This window comes from Ochlerotatus camptorhynchus, unplaced genomic scaffold (genome assembly GCF_037179485.1).
Source record: "Ochlerotatus camptorhynchus isolate MF236.1 unplaced genomic scaffold, CSIRO-AGI_Acam_v1.1 ptg000330l, whole genome shotgun sequence".
In the NCBI taxonomy this organism is placed as follows: Eukaryota; Metazoa; Arthropoda; class Insecta; order Diptera; family Culicidae; genus Ochlerotatus; species Ochlerotatus camptorhynchus.
The window spans coordinates 9,648,820-9,670,164 of NW_027040818.1; the positions used below are offsets into that span (position 1 = coordinate 9,648,820).

Genomic DNA, 21,345 nt, shown 5'->3' on the forward strand with positions numbered 1-21,345 from the left:
CCCTAATGAAGAATAATTGGACCACCCTAGTGAATTATTTCGTATTAGATCCTAAATGGTGGTTTAATTCGATATATAAGCAGGTTGGAGACAATTGTGAACAGTTTTAGAAGCCGACTCATCAATCTTCTATATTCCATATAGAACTCATGAAAAAATTCTAAGTCCCAGAAAGTCGATTTTTGAAAAAAAAATTTTTTTTCGAGATAACACCAAATCTCGACGTTTCATGCATTTTTAAGACATTTGGCATACAATTTTTTTTTTGATTTCCCCTTGGGAGATTTTCGAGAGTGAAAAAAGTCAATCTTTGACGCGTTTGCTCCACCCCTAAATCATGTCCGATTGAGCTCAAATTTTGCATAGGGTCATTTTTCGAGGCAATAAACATTTTGTATATGGTTTGTTAGCGAAATTAAAAACCACCATTTTCGCTGGCAGTCTAGGGTACACTTTTTGAAAACCGAAAAAGGAACATGTAACAAAATTATGAAAGATTTTGAACGTTAATAACTCTGCTGCCCCTGGACCAATTTCAATAATTTTATCACCAATCGATCAGAAATATTCCTACGCAACTGTTCAGTTAAGGACTTCATCGTTTTTCAAAAATTTGACCATTAAAAATTGAATGAATGTGTAACTGTTGCTATGATAATTTAATTTATCACCAATTGCCTGCGAAAAGCAATTTCCCTAACACAGATTTCAAAGTTGAATTCCATCCAGTCTCACCAAACAAAGCGTCTCTGGTTAATTGACATGGTCATGTGGTATTCGGTCATTGCGAGAATTTGTATGTACCACTTCAATACTGTTACGCATTTGACGACAAACTTTTGGTTACTGGGTACATTATCTAAGAGCTTTGGGGGTTATGTGGCTGGCAGAAAGGCGAGCGAACGTGCAGTGAAAATTTACTCTTAAACAACAATAATTTATGGTGATCCTAAAAAGGACCGTTTCGTTGGTTGAGTAATGCTAAGCTAGTAGGGTGTTCAACGCGATTGAGGCTGGCGAGCTGTACGTTGTTTGGAGCAAGGGTGATGCGCATGGCATAGATGACCCGCAGCGACTCACGAATAAACTGATTCCGATCCATAACGGTGCGGTTTCTTCCTCCTTTAATAGATGCTCATGTGGGCTCTGCAGCTCGCTGCTTTGCAGGCTGCCTTTCATTGTGTAGTGGAGAACAATGTTCAAAGCCACACGTCGAAGGCACTGCTGCTGACACCGACGACCGGACACCACCACACGCGGTAATTGAATGAGCACCGTTCAGGGAGATCGCATGGAATTTGATATTTAAATCTGTGTTAGAGAAATCGCTTTTTGAAGGCAATCGTTGATAATTTTGATCACCATTGCAACAGTTGGACATTTGTGTATTTTTCAATAGTGACCTATTGAAACTTAATAAAGTGTTCATTTCAGCAGATTTGTAGATAAATTTCCAATCGTTTGGCTGGTTTAGAACTAAAATCCATCTGCTATTGACAGAGTTATATGTGGTGAAAACCTGACCTCTTTTCGTAATGCGGTCGATTTTGGTTTTTTAAATTGCACCCCCAATATGTTGCCCAAAAACGTAATCCTACGTCAAAAAATTTGGTGAAATCACCGTTTAAATTTTGGTTGCTGAAAACCAGTCCAGTGGCAGGCAACATGTTATACCGTGACAGCGGGCCCAGCATAGCAAAATAAATGATTTGAGCCTGAAACATGCTGCCTACTGTCAAACGCTGCTGTTGGTATCGGCCTTGTCATTGGCCTTCTGAAAACAGTCAATGGGTCCCGAGGCCGTCATTTACTCTACTGGGTACATGATTTCTATAGATGGAGGTGATGTAATGTAATGTAATTTTTTTGTTTGTAGATCAATTCATTTGTACAGGCTCAATCGAATAAACTTAACAGAGCTAAATTATAATTTGCGTTATACATTATTAATGTCTTAAATCTAAAATTAAAATCTAAAGTTAAAGGAATTGAACCGAGGACTCGCGGTCGTCTCGAGGTTAGTAGAGATTTAAACTTTCATAGATGAGGGGAGGGAGAAGGAGGTTTGAAATATGATTTACGATACAAATATTTCATAGTTACTAAAACGTGAACTCATTCCTATTCAACTTGAATGTATAAAAAATCGACTGCATCATTTTCCCCTGTAATAAATTTTCACAAAATGCTAGAAATATAGCAAAACACGCAGTTCTTCGTCTTCCTGCTCTATAATTTCTCCATCACCGACGGCGATCCTCCTCATTCATTCTCTCGACCACAGTTAATGAAAATTTATTACCCGTTAGCAATCGGCCACACATTTTCCATTCACTCGCATATGTGCTTGTAAGATAAGGCATTCAATTTTCTCAACTTTCAGCACCCACTCAAGCGCGAGTGTATGAAGAACCATTACCAAATTCAATCGCCTTCCGCTTCCATTTGAATATTTCGGAAATAAATTCGATCCTCACCGCACACCGCCCGGCGGCGCCAGACGCATAGATCTACACTGCGTCAGACCCGAGACCAGACCACTCTCCGGCCCAAGCGAACCGACTGGCCTTGACATAGGCGGAAAAATTTCATAATTCTTCCATTTCAGACCCATCCCATCCCGCTTCAATTCCAAAAGAACACAGCTGTGACCCAAAACGATTCCCAACGTACGTGACTCATCTGCATCGACGGCGGTGGCGGCATTGAGGCCCGTTTATGAATGAAGCAGAAAACTTCACCCATATTCAAAATCTTTATGGTGGGAACGGCTAAATTGAAAAATAAATTTTATTACCACCACGGGAATTGTTTGTGGGGGGTGGGGGTTAGTGGCTTCGGTTTATGGGTTCTATAAATTCATCTGGCAAAATAGAATTGGTTACGGTGCGATGACAGAGGCGACTTGAAAGCTCTAATTTTGAAAATCACTTTTTCCCTGAAGAAGGAATTCCTAAGAAAGAACATAATTCCCCACTTTAAATCATGTCGACGATAGTGACAACTACTTACCAAATCCACATACTTATAACATATTGTCTCCCTCATTTCCTTCCTAACAGGTGGTTCTACGGAATACCCTGGCTGTGGCTGCTGTTGAGCTGTTGGCAACCGTCGGTAACGGCATCGGAGCTGGGTCTGTTTGGTGGTCAGGGGATCAGAGGTAAGCATCACCGCTATCACTAGTCCTATGTATGTTTTGCAGTGTGTCACTAATCTTTTGAATTGAAAAAGGTGGTGCGGGGCGAGGGGTGGAAAGAGATCCAACATATCCTGCCAACCGCATGGCTTCGGGATAATGCCTCAATTTTCCCACCGTCAAGTAGCATGTGCTGTGCGTTGTCGGAACATAGGGCGATGATGGGTGCAAACACATCTTGTCGAGGACCATTATGCTGCCGGCGATGATGGGGAGAGTTTTGCGACAATGGTTTTCCAGACGTTCAACGACGCTGTTGAAGGAAGCTCATCAGATGCACAAAACTCACACTGTGTGTGTTGGCATGAGAATAGCGAGATAATCGTAAAAGAGTCACTTGTGATGCACCCCATCCCGACCCTTGTTCGGCGCCATCGACGGATGTGCATTTCTTCGACGCCCTCGTCGGAATGCTCATGGGAGCTACTTGTGTCTGCAGGAGTCAAAGCGAAAATGGAAAGAATGAGTCGGGAAAGTGACTGGGTGTAAGGATGAGTGAACATTGTCGACGCTTCTGAACCGTCTGTTGATGCTGGAAGTCGATCCTCTCATGAATCTGAACCCATCCACCGTTGGCAACCTGCTGTCTCCCAAGAGAAAGGGAATCACTAATGATGCTTTACATTGGGATTAGCGTCGGCGACGATGACAGCGACTGACTCTAGGAAGTGACAATTAAGTGCTGCTATTAGCAAATGAAAAATGCAACAGCGTGGAAATTGAAGTTGCATGTGGGATGATGACGAAAGGATTTTTTGCACTTTAGGAATAGAATAGGATCACTCACGCTCGCAGACAGGCTTTTGATCAACGCTTTCCCCCCGGTTTGATAATAATCAAGAAAAGCCATTACAAATGGCAGACTTTGCTGCATTTTCAGCAATTTGTTACCTTGACACTCTTAAGCCCCTAAGGTATCACACTTGCTTGCATGATGTGGTCTTTCTTTGAGATTTCTCCTCGAAGAAGCCGGCACATATATCAGAACATTCGCCAAACAGACACAATCAACTTACCTATGTATGTCTTCTTGTTTGAATGGATTCCCACTTCTTCCTGAGAAAGCTAACTTCCGATGAGCTACCGGGGTGTGGTGGTTAGAAAAACGGAAAACACTTTGCATATGTTTATGCAAAAATCCGAGAAACCGAGAATCCTAACGAGCCAACATTGTTGTAATGTCCCCATGCTATCCAATCAGATGAGACACGGATCAGTCTAATGAAAGTTTGAGTGCAGATTCCCAGGTGGGATGCTTCGATGGGGCTTTTACGTGGTTGTTACATTCTCACAAATAGTAACCCCTCCATAAATGGCGGTGAGTGGCACCGTTCACCTACTGCTATTTCTCGGCTATCCTTCTAAGGCCTGTACTAGAAAAAAATGCACCAGACAAAAGTGTTCGCCAAAAAATTATTTTAAGTCGGATTTTCTTGCAAACTTTCAGGGAATGAACTAATGCATATGGATTGTGTTTCGGCATAATTACTTTATTTAATTTCCTTTCCATCGCTGAAAGCCCGCACCTTTCCCTTAAGACCCCTCATTACATTTTGTGCAATGGTGAAGCCGACCTTTTTGGTCACTTTCATCCATTCTTTCTTCAACTCCAGCTCGTTCTTAAACACCTTGGACGATTTTGGAACTTTGGTCTTCATTATGGCCCAAAATCTTTCCACCGGACGAATCTCTGGTGAATTTGGGGGGTTGACGGGTTTTGGTACAAAAGCAACGTTATTGTCTCTATACCAATCCAACGTCAATCGCGCGTAATGGTATGATGCCAGGTCCGGCCAAAATAATGTCTCGCCTCCGTGGGACCGCAGGAAGAGCAACAGACGCTTCTGGAGGCACTCGGTGCGGTAAATTTCGCTGTTGATGGTACCCATTGTGATGTACGGTTTACTCAGTTTAGCGCATTGGCATATGGCCTGCCAGAGCAAGTATTTTTTGGAGAATTTGTCCACTTTCTTCTTCCTTATGTCTTCCGGAACATCAAACTGTGATTTGGCAACGTAGAACTCCAGCCCGGGTATCTGCTTTGCGTCTGCCTTGATGTAGGTTTCGTCATCCATAACCACACACATCGGTTTCGTTAACCACCCTCGATACAGCTTCCTTGCGCGGGATTTGGCCGCCGTGTTTTGTTGATCACGCCGGTTCGGTGCCTTCCGGACTTTGTATACACGAAACCCAGCTCGTTTCATGGTTTGCTGAACGAACCAGGCGGAACACTTTGCCTTCAGAGCCGCGTCGCGAATCGAAAGGTTCGGATTACGCTTGAAATACACCTTCCGGGCCTTCACAGGGTCAGCTGTCTTCGATTTTCTTCCACTTCCAGCCCGCCTCTCGGTCGTCTGGGACTCCCTAAACGATTTTACCACCCGAGACACAGTTGTATGGGTGATTCCCAGTTGTCTTCCGATCCATTTCATGGTCGTAGTCGGATTTTCCATGACGGCGCGCAAAATTATCCGGCGATTTTCTTCTTGTTTCGATGACATCTCAATAACGACTGAACCGATTGTTATGAAATGTTGCACTTGTAAACAATTCACTCGACACTAGTTATACTCAGATTTTCATCAATTTTTACCCACGGAAAAAAAGTTACACACGGATAAAAATGGTGCATTTTTTTCGAGCACAAGCCTTACCAATTGAGCTGACTTTCTGTAGATAACTAATCACCTAAAAAAAATCATCATAATTGGTTGAAGGACAGTCGAGAAACCGCGGTAGGTTAACGGTACCACCCACCGCATATTCGGAAGGGTTCCTGTATGCATGGATCGGTAGGAGAGATTCCCTCCTCTCGTGTGACGATTACTTATGGATCCAGTCGTTGCGAAAGTGATGACGGTAGACACATCCCGTTCTATATCAGTGCCATATTGTGTAATGGTGCATATTCTAGTAATCGATTTTAATGATGAATGTGAGGTGTTGATTTTCATGTGTCGTTGAAGATTTAAAGGATTTGAGGAAGATAATATGGCCAATGTGTGATGGAATCGTGCATGATATACAATGCCTGGTTGAACAATCATAGACAAGATAAATCTCAGCCCGTGCCCTTTTAGTCGTATGAACTTTCCCAACAAATCCTCTTAAAATTACTGAATCACTAGTCTACAGGACTTATTGAATGGATTCCCACTTCTTCCTGACCTACCGGGGTTATCTTACCTTTACCTTTGCAAGCCTCCAGAGCTGGCCTATCAAGTATTTTTACCCTTCTTACAGAAGGGTTTCAATATCGCTCGTTCGTTATATCGAAGTTACCATAACTTGTGTGTGTAACGAAATAAAAACCGGGGTTTTTCTTAGCAACCACTGCACCAAATTTCGCCAATGCACCAAATAATACAAACCAGACGTCAAGCGAAAGGTTCAGTCAGGAATCCTTATTGCCGGGGTAACGGGAGCGTGAAGAATGAACTGCGAACAGGGATGGGAAATCATTTACATTCATTTGCCTCTAACTTTTTTCATCAACAGAGTTTCGTCAAATAGTGTGTGTAGCTTTTGTAGGCTTTGATATTAACTACATCTTTTGTAAACAACTCAAATCTGTATCTCTTATGCATGATGAATCAGAGCGATAAGAACCCACCATTGTTTTTCAGTGAATGTAAATTGCATTCACTGAAAAACAATAACATATTATGCCAGCTCTACTTCGACATGCATAAGAGATTCAGATTTTAGTTACAAACAAAACCCAAGCAACACCATTTGTTTCTCAGCGAGTAACAACAACCTTAGTGTGACTAATAGACGGTCTAAATTATGGACAACGCACCGCATATAAAACATCATTGTACCTTAAAAAGCGCAGAAGGTGGAGTCTCTGTGGCATAAGGTACATGTAACATGATATTTAAATGACACAAGTTGCAAATGAGGTTTTAACTGACATAGCTGCAATGTTTCACTGAAATATTTAAAACAGTACTGTGATGTTTTCGAATACATGTAATATGTAAATGACATTCAAGTTAACCACATAAATGTATTGGATATTTTTGTGAGGTGATGCGGAAAAATCAGACTGATGTTTTTATTTAGACTGCAAAATCAGAGATGACAATCGTAGAAAAAGTCAGTGTTCACTCGGCTGTCGACAAAAGCAGGCAACTCTCGATGTGTGCTACGCAGCGAATCCAAACATATAAAGCAACCAACAATACAGACAAAACGGTTGCTACGACTACCATGACAAACTCGCTCTATAACATAGCTCGATCCGAGTGGTAAAAGGATAATGATATATTGCTTGCCTGCTTTGTTGCAATATACACGGATGAGGACATAGCTTAATATGAATCGAGAAAAGACATAACAAAAAAAATCCCTTTAACACACGTGTATCATCTTCGGCTCTACTTCGTGAAGCAGTTTGCCAACAATTTGCTCGTTTCTTTCTACCGCCCCGAGTGAGTTGTGTCGCACGGACTGCTTGTCATGAAAAAGAACGAAGAAGATTATATCATTATTGCTCTGAACTTCTGACATAGCGTTATTATTCGGTTCGTTGATCGCTTGTCATTTTGTCATTTGGAGATATTTTTGATTCCTTGGTGCTACGCGATCGTCTGTTTTCTCGACAGCAACCATTGTGTGGTCCTCCTCATAGTTCTTCATCAGCAGTTCTTTCGGTCGATGCGTCGTTGACTTTGGAAAGCAACCGTTTCGTGATGAGTGTGTGAGTGCTGTCCACGTTTTGCGTCCATTGTTGCAATGGACGCGCTCTGACCCTCGTTGGCGTACAACAATTTGCCATACAATGAAACTACTGGAAGCGGCTCCAGTTCTGATGGAGGAGGCTTTTTGGATAGCGGAAGATAAAGTGTTTATTGTGTTATACCTTTTGACTATAGTTTTATGATGTATTGTATAGTGACCAAGAATCCTCGGCTCTGTAAAGTTAATTCGGTTGAGCCTTATCAAATAAATTAATAAACAAAAAAAATCGTAGAAAAAGTCATTTGAATAGAAGCATGAAATTAATTGCTTTAAAATATTGATAACTAGTCCGCTCACTCTACATAATGTGCCCAGGCACTTTTTCGGCTTTCTAAGGCAAGGCTGTTGGCTGTTTCTGTTGTGAGCCGATCACCGAAAAGATATTCTGACAAGCTGGTAGATGCGACGCCCCGTCACATCAGTGGGCAACTAGAACACACCTACCAGACCCCTATTTCATGAAGTGTCCGACCCGTAGCCGCAAACCTAAATTCTAATCAGCATAGATAATTTAAAATAAATACTGTACAAGTAACAATCAAGGCCTAATAAGTGATCAGCTTTTTTAAACCAAATAAACGTTTTTTATGCAATACCTAGTGATACCATTAATTTTAATTTTTTAGCTGACAGAAAGTTTATTGAACGCAAAAATGCTTAAAAACTAATTTGAAGAAGTATTTTATGCATCTATTTAAAATTAAACATTTCTTTTAAATAAAATAAATGTCATAATTTTTTATCAATTTCAAAAATCAATCAATCAATAAACAAATAAATAAATGAAATAAAAACAAATGAAAAAAGCCTGGAAACCAATTGGAATTAATGACTTAAACTCGCAAACCCCCACTATTTATCACTGAAAAATGCTAAAACTTTCATAATTTCGTCATTTTTGAACAGAATATTGTTATCTACCCATTGCAATAGAACCGCAAACTCCTTAAGTTTTTATAAGCATTGCAGTATTTAAAAAATCTTTTGATTTTGAAAATATTATGAACTGAAATAGTGTATTTTTTTACATTGGGGATTTGAAAATCAAACGAAAGTTTACCGGTTCAATTTTTTTTTTCTTTCGGTGCGTTTTGATTTTTCTAATAGGAAGCCATCCACAAATTATGTAAGGGTTTTTGAATGATCATTAAATCCCCCTCCCGTGCTTGTAAGACTCTGTAAAATTTGCAGTTCGTAATCGTTCCCGCGAAATTTTTTCTAAGATTTTAAAATTTTCAGAAAATCGTTAGAAATTGATTTGGATAAATTTTTACATGCATTTGTGCATTTAATGTATTTGAAGATGTTTTGACATTAAATCGCTTAAGATAAAATTATGGTTTTCACTTAATAAATTGTATTTATGAAAATGTTAACCCCCTTCTCCCCCTTCCCTCTATATATATATAAATTTTTGGATGATCCCAAATGTTGGAAAAGATATAAATAATCCAAGAAAATCATTTTTTTTCAAAGATTTCATAGAAAATTAGCATGTAACAATACACTTTCAATCTCATCGATGAAAGTTGGACTCCCAACAAAACCGAAAGGTTGATTTTCTGCGGATTTTGAGCCCATCTTTGTGCGATGATGTCGTCAATATTGTTACCCGTTACCCGTCAATATTCTCTAAAAATTGAGAAAACTTGAGCGGTTACGGATTCCGAAGATAGTCTTTGGAGATCAGTTGTGGGACTCGTATGACTCCCGGAAACAAGAAACAAAAATTCAACTCCAAATAAATATACCAGCTAGCTGCTGCGTATCATCCATTTCTGGTCCAGTGTTCACTCGGCTGTCGACAGAAGCAGACCACTCTCAATGTGTGTCACGCGATCGTCTGTTTACTCGGCAGCAACCATTGTGTGGTCTTCCTCATTGTTCTTCATCAGCAGTTGTTTCAGTCGATGCTTCGTCGACTTTGCAAAGCAACCGTTTCGTGATGAATGTGTGAGTGCTGACCACTAGAGTGATGCAAAATTTGAAATTTTTGCTCCACATTACTTAAACGATTCCAAATCGGATCCTGACTAACCTCTCAAAATTTGAACCCATTTGGTGAGAAGCTGAGATGGCACAAACCATTTGAAGTTTGTATGGGAATTACTATGGTAAAACCAAGATTTTTGTTCATGTCTATCTAATAATTCACCATATCGGTCTGCTTCAAAAGATTTCAACTTAACTTGTAGGAAAATTTCCCAGCTACAACTTTGCTCAAGACCACTTTTTGATTAAACGCAAGGATCGAAAGTTATCAATGGTTCAATGCGCTGATGTCTTATGATCATGCTCAATCAACTGCTCAGCAGGCAACATTGGTGTTTCTGGGGCGTTGAATAGGACACAAAAATCATGGCTACTATGTCCCACTGCAAAATACAGTGTTGCCTACAGAGCAGCTGCTTGATCATGTCATAAGTTTATCAATCTCTTAAATAATTAATAACTTTTTCCTGTCTCGTTTTACATAGAAACGGTCTTCAGTAAAGTTGTAGCTGAGAAAATTTTCTAAAAGAATAGCTATCGAAAAATTTCGCAGCTCAATATGGAAAAAGACTAGAAGGCAATGAACAAAATGTTGAGATTTCCCATAGTAATTTACATGTAAACTTCAAATGGCTTGTGCGAATTCTGTTTCTAACCAAATGAGTTGTAACTTTGGGAGGCTAATCAGGACCCGATTTGAAACCATTTAAGCACTGTGGAGCGAAAAAGTCAAATTTTGCATCAGTCTACTGACCACGTTTTGCGTCCATTGCTACAATGGAAGCGCTCTGACCCTCGTTGGCGAATCTACCATACAAGTAAACCACTGGAAGGGGCTCCCGTTCTGGTAGAGGAGGCTTATTGGATAGCGGAAGATAAAATGTTTATTGTGTTGTACCTTTTGACTTTAGTTTTAAGATGTATTGTATAGTGAACAAGAATCCTCGGCTCTGTAAAGTTAATTCGGTTGAGCCTTATCAAATAAATTAATAATAATATAATAATAATAATAATGATAATAATAAATCAATTTCTGGTCAATATTTAAATCCTTGCTGTTGACCCCTTGGTCGATCATTATATTATTATCCAATAACGCTTTGAGTTCTTACTTCGAACCCATAGGATTCAAAATCCCAGCTTATTGCGCGAGAAGACTTCATTTCATAATCATCTAGTCATCATTTACTGATCTTTTTAAAAATAGCTTATAATTATAAAGCAAAGATTTCTACCGAAATTTTGACAACATACAAATCAAAGCATTCACCTGAAGAACATTACACCTTATCAAAAACATGTCTTTTTGAATTTAATTTAAAGTCTAACCTGCCCACTGATAATATTAAAGGGCCGCAGTATTCTGACTGTGCGAGGAGTTTATTTATTAATTCGATTTAATATTTTATTAGAAAATACTTTTTTAGGTCAATTTTTATTATTAGTTTCTGGATGCAAATTTTATTTTTTTAATATGATAAGATACAAAATAATTGCTGAGCTGGCAGCAATCAACTTCGCATTGGGGATGATTTCCAATATGCCCACAGAACATTACTTCATCTTCACGGATAGTCTCAGTTCGATTGAGGCTATTCGGTCGATGAAACAAGGTAGGCACTCATCTTATTTCCTTTCAAAGGTAAGGGAGCAGATGAGTGTACTGGTCGAAAGATCATATATGATTACCTTTGTAGGCAATGAGAAGGCGGACTCTCTCGCAAAGGTGGGCACGCAGGAAGGCGAATTATTTGACAGGCAAATTTCACACGATGAATTTTACCATTTAGTGCGTCAGAGTACCCTTTCGAGTTGGCAAACCGATTGGGACACTGGAAATCTTGGACGGTGGTTACATTCAATTATTCCTAATGTTTCTTCGAGAGCGTGGTTTAAAGGCTTGGGCTTAAGTCGTGACTTCATTCGGGTGATGAGTAGACTTATGTCCAACCACTACTCGCTAGATGCTCATCTCAATAGAATAAACCTCGTGGACAGCAACATCTGTCAGTGTGGAAACGGTTACAATGACATCGAACACGCAGTTTGGCAATGTACGGATAATGACGCCGCCAGAGAGCGACTTTTGAATACCCTCGAGGCCCAAGGAAGACAACCCTATGTTCCTATCAGAGACGTGTTGGCAACCCGTGATCTCTGCTATATGCAGTCCGTTTATGTCTTTCTTCAAATGTCTAGTATAAGAATTTAATTCCTTTTGTCTTTTGTCTCTCTTTATTAGTTTTTGTTTGTCTTGTCCCCCGTCTCGATGAGTCTCATCGTCGCCCACTGGTCACCCACCATAGCCGGTCGAACTCCGGACGAAGCTAGAACAGCACTACCGTTCATACTGGCGACAACGCTCTGATGAGACAACGAAACCCTACCCCAAGCTCCTCCCCTGATCCTATCCTTCGAAAATGTACCCTTCTAACCTCGAGTAAGCCGCGAGTAATCGGCCCAACTCCTACTAGACATAGAATTAAGTGAATCTTGTTACACACAGTGAACAATGAATTATCGGCTCCGTAAAGCTAACGCGATTGAGCCTTCCAAATAAACGAACTAGATAAAAAAAAAAAGAACATTACACCATAAGACAATAGAGGCAACCAAAATGGAGAACTCAATATAGTTCTTTAATGCCCTGCACCGTTAACACATCAAAACACCCTCTCATAACCATTAACAAGTGTAAAATTCTGAATTGATTTAATTTTTTAATGTTCGGAATATTTGTGAACATTCTCCATTATAGCAACATAATTTCGGCCGGTAGTGTACGGTTCCTCCAGATATAATGAAGCTCACTGAACTGTTGCAAATATGTTAATTAGTACGTTACAATGATGTAGCTATTTGTCAAGACACCATGAAAAGTTTACATCAAGTACTTTTTACGTTGCAGATGAGTGGATATTAAAATAATGATTCATATTGAACTGCAACAACGCCGCAACGATTTTTCAACATAACGGCACCATTACGTATGTTCGATGGTATCCATGTTCTAGTTCTGTTCAAAATAAGCAGCAAATGCGTAGTTCATAGAATTTGTTGAGTATGTGCGTGCTTTAAACGTCACTTGTCAGTAGCAATGTGACCTCGAGTGGTAGCGACATCGGTGCAGCTCCTCCGTCAGCAGCCATCAGGTTTCGGCATTATGAGCTACTAGTTCTGGCAATCCATCCGCTATTTGGTGCCGTTTCCAGTTCACCAGCAGTTCCGGCAATACGAGCTCCTTCTCTAACGGATCCTCAACGGCCACATCTCCGTTCGGCGGTATCAACATATTTGGCCCCTAGCTCACGCAACAACCAATCCATCGTCACTTCAGGCTTTTCACCGTACTATTTAGCCCTTTGGAACACCCGGTCGGTTGAGAGACTACGGCCACGCCAGCCGCTGATGGCATCGTCTTTAGTCACCATCGTCCCCCGCCATCCTGTCGTTCTCGTCCTGGTCTTCCATTTCCTACGCAGATGTTAACACATGCATTACGATTTCTCCGCTTTTGCCAATGTTGTCCAAAAATATATTACAACATCAAAGTGACAAGACATATTTGAGCCATGGTAGATACTAGATGGTTACAACAAACCTTTACAGTGACAACTTGATTCAGTTGGTTGCAAAACGAAGTTTGAAAACTTATAGATTCATACGCTTTATTGGAACAAGATTGCAAATAGGTTCTTCAACACATCTTGGTTCGTCAACTTTTTAGTAACATTTCGAAACAGTTGCTCAATAGGTACAAAATACATATAGTTCACACTCTGTTGCACCAAAGTTTTAAGAACCATAATGTTTTATAGAACTCTCATTCAACAAACACAACACAAGTTAGATTTGTTACTCAAGTGTTTCATACAATATCACGTAGCATATAACTTCATACCAATTTAAGTGTAACATGTTTGCTCCTCCCATTTGAGGCATGATTTGACAGGTCATCCAAGCAGTACATTGAAACAGTTGAGTTTCATTATTGTGACCTAAAGTAAATGAAGCAACAAAGTTGAAACTTTGTCGTATCAAGATGTATTTCCTGTCCCGTTTAAGGGATCTCTGGGCAACTTAAATAAAAAAAAAATAAAAGAATTGAGATGTTTTCTGTGTTGTTTGGGAAGTTGTAGTAAATATCAAAAGCTACAAAAACTTCAAACATCAGTTAACGGTATTCTGTTGAAGAAAAAAGTTAGAAGCAAATGAATGTAAATGAATGCACGAAATGAATGTAAATGATTTTCCATCCCTGACTGCGAATAAGGATACCCACAGCTTATGAGATTTTCACTAATAGGGGCTGTGGTGGATGATCTCATTTGTTTCAATATATAAAGCATATACTGTCTTTAACAAGTTGTTGTACTAGCTGGATTAGACCAACAAGCCTGTGCGATTTGATTCAGGTTTAATTGGAAACTACGCCACTAGGGGTTCGTCACTTTCATATTACTTATGACGGGTGCTATGATATATGGATCCAACATAGAATATCTCGTGATCCTGACCATACAGAAAGTTGTTCAGATGACCAAGTCCTTTCGGATGGTGGACATATTAGCTCAGAACTCTCTCCAGGAACTGCCAGGAAGGCAGCTCCCACACCTGAACCATGCCTTTTAGACTGATGCAAAATTTGAAAATTTCGCTCCACAGTGCTTAAACGGTTCCAAATTGGGTTCTGCTTAGTCTCCCAAACTTTGAACTACTTAAGTAAGAAACTGATTTGGCCCAAACCATTCCAAATTTATATGGGAATTACTATGGGAAAACTTATGTTTTTGTTAATATCTATCTAACAATTCACCACATCACTATGCTTTTAAAAATGATAGCGGTGATTGTAGAAAATTTTCTCAGCTACAGCTTTGTTCAAACCCACTTTTCAATCAAATGTAAGGAACAAAAGTTATTAATGATTCAAGTCTTATGATCAGGCATAGAAAATCATTTGCATTCATTTCGTGCATTCATTTACATTTATTTGCCCCTAACTTTTTTTCATCAACAGAATTCTACAAAATAGTCTAGAAAGTTTTTGTAGGTTTTGTTATTAACTACAACTTTTGTTTACAACTCAAATCCGAATCTCTTATGTATGACGAACCAGAGTGAATAGAAGCCACTACTGTTTTCAGTGATTGTATTTTACGTTCACTGAAAAACAGTAACAAGTTCTGCCCGCTCTTATTCGTGATGCATAAGAGATACAGGTTTGAGTTATGTGCAAAAGTTGTAGCTAATAACAAAACCTACTAAAGCTCTTTTCATCATTTTCCGGAATGCTGTTGATGATAAAAGTTAGAGGTGAATGAATGTAAATGATTTTCCATGCCTGCTTATGATTATGCTCATTCAACTGTTCAGCAGGCACCATTGGTGTTTCTGGTGCGAAGAATAGAGCACAAATATCATGGCTACTATGTCCACACTGCAGAATACAGTCTTGCCCACAGAACAGCTGCTTGATCATGCCATAATATTGTCAATCTCTTAAACAATTAATAACAATTTAATTTGACAAGAAAAGTTATATAAATTTTTCGAAAAAGTCATATGGAAAATGGGTAGAAGACAATGAGCAAAAAGTTTGGTTTTCCCATACTAATTTCCATATAAACTTCCAATAGTTTGTGCCAAGTCAGTTTCTTACCAAATGAGTTAAAATTTTGGGAGGCTAATCAGGACCTGATTTTAAACCGTTTGGGCACTGTGGAACAAAAATTTCAAATTTTGCATTAGAGTTAGTCAACTCATGGACTGGGGACCACCGGCTTTACTTCCCTTCCAAAGGCTGGGATTGAAGCCAGGCCCTTTGGGGTGAGAGGCAGTCACGCTTATCACTACACCGTCGGTGCCACTAAACTGACGTTTGTCAAAATGGACTATAATCAGGTCACATCAACCCACCCAATTGTCACCAGATCCACTCAATAACAAAAGGTAGAGTTATCGTCAAGCGGGAACTATGTTATGGAAGTTACCATATTTTAATCCATCGGAAATGCAGAAGCAGTTGAGTACATTTATATGCGCGCTCGCACATTAGTATCATTTCTAATCACACATTAGAAATCATTGGAACATTTTGTGAAAATTTTCTTAGTCCAAACCGTAAACACTACACACTAAGATTTTGTTTCCGTGTTCGGTAAATTTTACCAAAATCAGAACAGCTGAACGTTCGGTAAAACTTTGACCTTCATTTTAAAGGCTATTTAATTTGAAAATAATATTAAAACATGTTCAACATTGTTTAAATGATCAAATCTTGTCATTTTAGTGGTGATTTAGTTTCAAATTAGCTGAAAAGTAATTGAATTGAATTGCATAAATTTTACCGAAAAGTTCAGCTGTTCAGATTTCTGTAAAAATACCCGAAGCCGGCGATAATTTCTAAGTGTGTAGGCCCACTTTCTGTCAAACACTTAGAAAAAGGCTGCAGCCAAAAATGTTGGTTTTTTATTGTTATCCTCAATTTTGGACCATCAATACTAGCGCATATAGAATGGACTATATCTAGATAGAGCTGGAATTAGGGCGTAACAGCTTTTGTAAACAATGACTTCCTTCGTTGATTTATAGCAACTCAAGGCACGCCTGCACAAACCAACATATCCATCGGTTTGGGGTAGTCTTCCCCTATTCGATGGTAATGATTTGCCAGGGAGAGTCATGCCTTTTGAGGAATCATCGCGATAAGCCATTGTTTACAAAAGCTGTTACGCCCTAATTCCAGCTCTATCTAGATATGGGTATTTACCAGGGGTGGGGAGTGGCTGTCAAATACGAACAATCGTCGCCTACTTCGTATAACTGGTTCCAAACGTAAACAAGCCATAACAAACCTACATGGTTTATTTACGTTTGGAACCAATTTCATACAAGAATGATCAGTAAGCTGATTTGACAGCACGTCCCCCTCCAGATATTTACGGAACGAAGACGACGTGTAGATGTCAAAAATATATGTACACCGCCATTTTGGATTCCAAGATGACGGACATCGGTTTTTGAAGCCGGAGCCGGTGGTGTAGTGGTAAACGTGACTGCTTTCTCACCCCAATGAGTCTAGGTTCAATCCCAGCCGAGGTCGGTGGGATTTTTCTGAGGCATAAAAATCTCTGTTGACGTCTTCCTTCGGAAGGGAAGTAAAGCCGTTGGCCCGGCCCATGTGTGTTGAATGGGTGCAATATCCTACGCAGGTGTGAATGCTGCCTTCCTGCACATTCGATTGCCGTTAATGGTGATTGGCACTAGATTGCGGAACAGAGACCGACGTTAAATAACGGCAAGAAGAAGATCGGTTTTTAAAAAACGAACAGTCAAATACAAATTCTATTTCCGCTGCCATTTTGGAATTCAAGATTGCGGACATCGGTTTTAGAAAAAAAAAACTGTCAAATACGGAGCCGATGTGAAGTACAATCCTTCATCTTTTTTAAACTTCATAAAGACGCCCAACTCAATACCGGCAGAAATGTCGTTTGGAGGCGTTACTTTCCGTGACACTGCTGAATCTGCAAACTTATGTGTTGACTTTTCCAAAGCGTTTATTCTTCGGACTACCCACGTGTTTCCTCTAATCTGGTAGAAAGTTTTCCATCGTATACAATTATCTTCTTGAGGCCTACACTCTCAATAGCAGACGATGAAAGTTCTATCTAAGGGTCCTGCACCAGACAAGCTTCCTTTTACGTTTGTCAAACGAAGTGCCAATGTGCTGCATCTCAAAGATATTGAAATCGATGATTCACGACAAAATATATACAGCCGCTCAACCTGTCATTTCCTAATTCCAGCATGATTTTGTGAGGAACCGTTCAACCATCACAAACCTCATGTCGTACGTTAGCACACTCGATGCCAGGTTGACAGTATCTACACTGATTTTTCTAAAGCACTAAGCAAGGTAGTGCACGACTTAACGCTAAAAAAGTTTGAACGGTTAGGATTTCCTGGTTGGCTTGTGGATTGGTTACGCTCTTATCTCTACGGAAGATCTGCCTACGATAAGCTTGGATCATTCGCGTAGCCAAGGGGACCCGGCCCCATCTAGAATTATCTAGCCTTAGTTTTGGCGTTTTTTTTACTCACCGATATTTTGACAAGCTGGTCAAGTTCCATGTTATTATTTAATAAAATTGGACCACAAACAAAGATTTTTTAAAGTCCTGCTACTACTTTTCTTATGTTCTGGACTAGGCTCAGGGATTTTTCTTTAACATCTGGGAGCTTCGTAAAACTTCAAGGACTTCTAAGAAGCTCAAGAGCTCGAGCTATTGTATATACCAGAATTGCACGTGTATACTAGCACCACGTAGTGAGAACATTTTGAACTGCTGTCCACCAACGAAAAGATCAAGGGGGAATCAACTCTGCACAATGTGCCGAAACACAGTACGACGCTCTGTTTGGCACGTTAAGTCACACGCTGATACGTATGACACAAACAATATTATATAAAACGGCAACACCTTGGGGCAAGACAGCTTTTGATCATGAGTAAAACCGGAGTTAATTTTTAGTAACTCTGAGAAACTCGCGTTGCTCAACACAAATACACGATACTGTCAAGCAAAGCAAAGCAAAGCAACAACGGTGCGCTTGCAATGCTTTACTGGGAAGATCTTTCAGCAATGAAAGGGCAATTGCACGTGTATGAAAGGAACTACAAGCTGCCCGCTCAAAATCGATGGAAGATTTTTATGGTGATCTTACGGAACAGTCAGAGCTGTCTTGTTTTACTGCTGGATTTTGTACAATCTTTAGGAGGGTTCGAGTCAATCGCAAAGGGGATTTATGGCAGCCTCAGTAGAGATACCGAACAAGCCTAGGGGAATTTCGGACAATCCCAGTTAGGTTTCCCAAAATTATCAAAGGTAACTTCGGAAAATCCTTAGAAGGAATATGAACTATCCCAGGGAGGATTCCGGACACAGTAACACAGTAAGAATTTCACTCAATATTGAGGGGGATTCATGACTGTCCAGGGGGGGATTCCAAATAATCCAGTCAATCCAAAGGTAGATTTTGGACAATCCCAGTTTGAAAAAATGGTATTTGGTGGTTCCTACATCCCTTCGACGATCGATCATTGACAAACTTCATATGAGTTTCAAAATAGAATCAACTATGAAGTTGTCCAGAATTGACCTATTTTTACCTGTGATGAACAGTTAAATAAAAGACCGCATTCAACAATGCTCCTTTTGTGCTAAATATCGATCAACACAACAACACTAGACGATGAAAATTCAACCTGTTCCTTTTTTTTTTTTTTCCTTTGGTTTGTTTTTTTTTTCCGTCGATCTTGTTTTCCGTGCTGAGCACCAATGCTACCGACGTGCCAGGAAGGCAGCTCCCACACCTGGACCCTACCTATCGACCCATCAACTCATGAACCGGGGACCAACGGCTTTACTTCACATCCGAAGGAAGGCGTGATCAGAGATGTTATGCCTCAGAACATCCCGGCGGCGCCGACTGGGATTGAACCCAGGCCTACTGGGGTGAGAGGTAATCACGCTTACCACTACACCACCGGCGCCGTTTAACCTGTTCCTGTTGAACCTTTTTCAACTAGTGTCTATTGATGTTTTTTTGCAGGAGTATCAGGAAAAACAACGAACGCTTCTGGAGAGAGTTGACCCTAACTCTGACATTGTAACAAAATATGAAACCTCTTTGAACGATTTTCCCAACAAACAATTTTAGCTGCAGCTTAGCTTATTCAGGCAAAAATTAGCTGCATAAGGAAAATTTTGGCTGTATAAGCTAATCTGCAGCTAAAATTGTTTGTTGGGTTGTGACATTGAGTATTAATTTTCATGAGATAAATTCATCTTCTGAAAACATTTGGCCAAATTCTGACTTCCTTAGTCTTGAAATCACACCATCTCGTGTTTCCTGCCCCGGCAATTTACCAGAATTATCATTTCCCGTTTCTCAGAAAACTAGTTTGACTTCCCGAGAAGCAGTTTTTTTGTACGAAAATCATCTTAAACATATGTTATATTTAAAATGACCACACAACTTTTGGGGAAAATTGATTGAAATTTCCGGAGAAAGTTTGACGAATTTTTAGTGCGAAGTCAGGAAAGCTTTCTGGCGAAGAATCTTTCAAACGAAACCGGTAGACGCTTCTGAAACAATCTGTGAGAAATTCCCGGGCGAAGTTAGAAGAGACTTCCATGCAAATTTAGGCAGCCGGATGAAACTTTCAGAATAGTTCAGAAAAGTTTTCCGTGGGAAGTTCGGATGAAATGGGAAATAGTTTCCACTTCTAGCGGTAGGACTTCTGATTGTAATCTGATACTGTTGGAATGAAAAGATGATGAAACTTCCGTTGAACAATGGATGAAATTTGCGGGAGAAGGTGGAAGATTCTTTCAGGGCAAGTTTAAAAAAAATCTTCCAGAAGATGTTGGAAGAAACTTTCGTGCAAAGTCAGACGAAACCTCCCAGAGAAATCATAAGAATCCTTCCGAAGAAGCTGATCGAAATCCTCAAGGGGAAGTTGGAAGAAACTTCCAGAAATAGTCGCAAAAATCTTCCGGGGGAAATTCTGACGAAGTTCAAGTTTTAATAAATAACTACCGAAAATATTTCTTGATTCCCGGGAAGAGTCTTCAGCTATTTTAAGATTCCCAGGTAATCAGAAATGGCTGGGATATAGAAACACTAACACCACCACATCACCAAAAACTTCAAAGACATTACACTTTAGCCATCCATTCTAGAAAGGAAAAGAGACCTAAACATCCCCTGGCCTGGACAAGAGCCATCTAACTTGGATCTTTTAATGAATGAAAACTAAATCTTGAAATCAAAACATTCTGTCAGATGGGGATTGTTTGAACACTATTTGAAGAAAAATATTAGACTACTTTGTTTGTTTTTGAGTAAATATGAGTAACTCAAATTTACTCACTGCAAATAAATTAACTCTGAGTACAGTTGTCTTACTCCTAGGGCAACACTGGTGATTGCTGAAGTTTTTCTAATCGATTTACCCGTTGCTAAGGTTTGTTTACTCCAAATGAAAATATCCCTCAATACTGGTGTAAAAGTGATTAATCCTAGAATTATAAAAATTTATTTGAGATGTACCAAGTTTGGTGCCGTTTTTAAAATGAAAGAGGCATGGGATGAGGTATGTATTGTCAAAAGTTCTGCTCGATTGAAAAACTATTAAATATAATATACAAACTCAACTTTAAGGCGTACTTTTGGAAATAGTTGGAGCTGGAGTATGGCCAAATAAATCTCCACGCCAAGCATATTAAGAACCCAAACATTACAGTCTGAATAAGACAGAGCTCTACACCGGGGGAACTGGGAGGCCCCTCATCATACAGAGATGTCCCAACAGCCGAAAGAAATTTAAAAAAGAC

The 21,345-nt window shown here is 39.7% G+C and overlaps 1 protein-coding gene across 7 annotated transcripts in view; it reads left to right on the plus strand.

Annotated features, from left to right (window-relative positions):
- Positions 1-21,345, plus strand: part of Mp (Multiplexin) — an 884,548-nt gene that overhangs the window by 288,779 nt on the left and 574,424 nt on the right. For all 7 annotated transcript variants that reach the window (XM_065230395.1, XM_065230396.1, XM_065230401.1 and 4 more), the window contains exon 4: positions 3,063-3,163. In XM_065230395.1, coding sequence (XP_065086467.1) covers positions 3,063-3,163 — 101 coding nt within the window. The remainder of the gene's footprint in view (positions 1-3,062; positions 3,164-21,345) is intronic.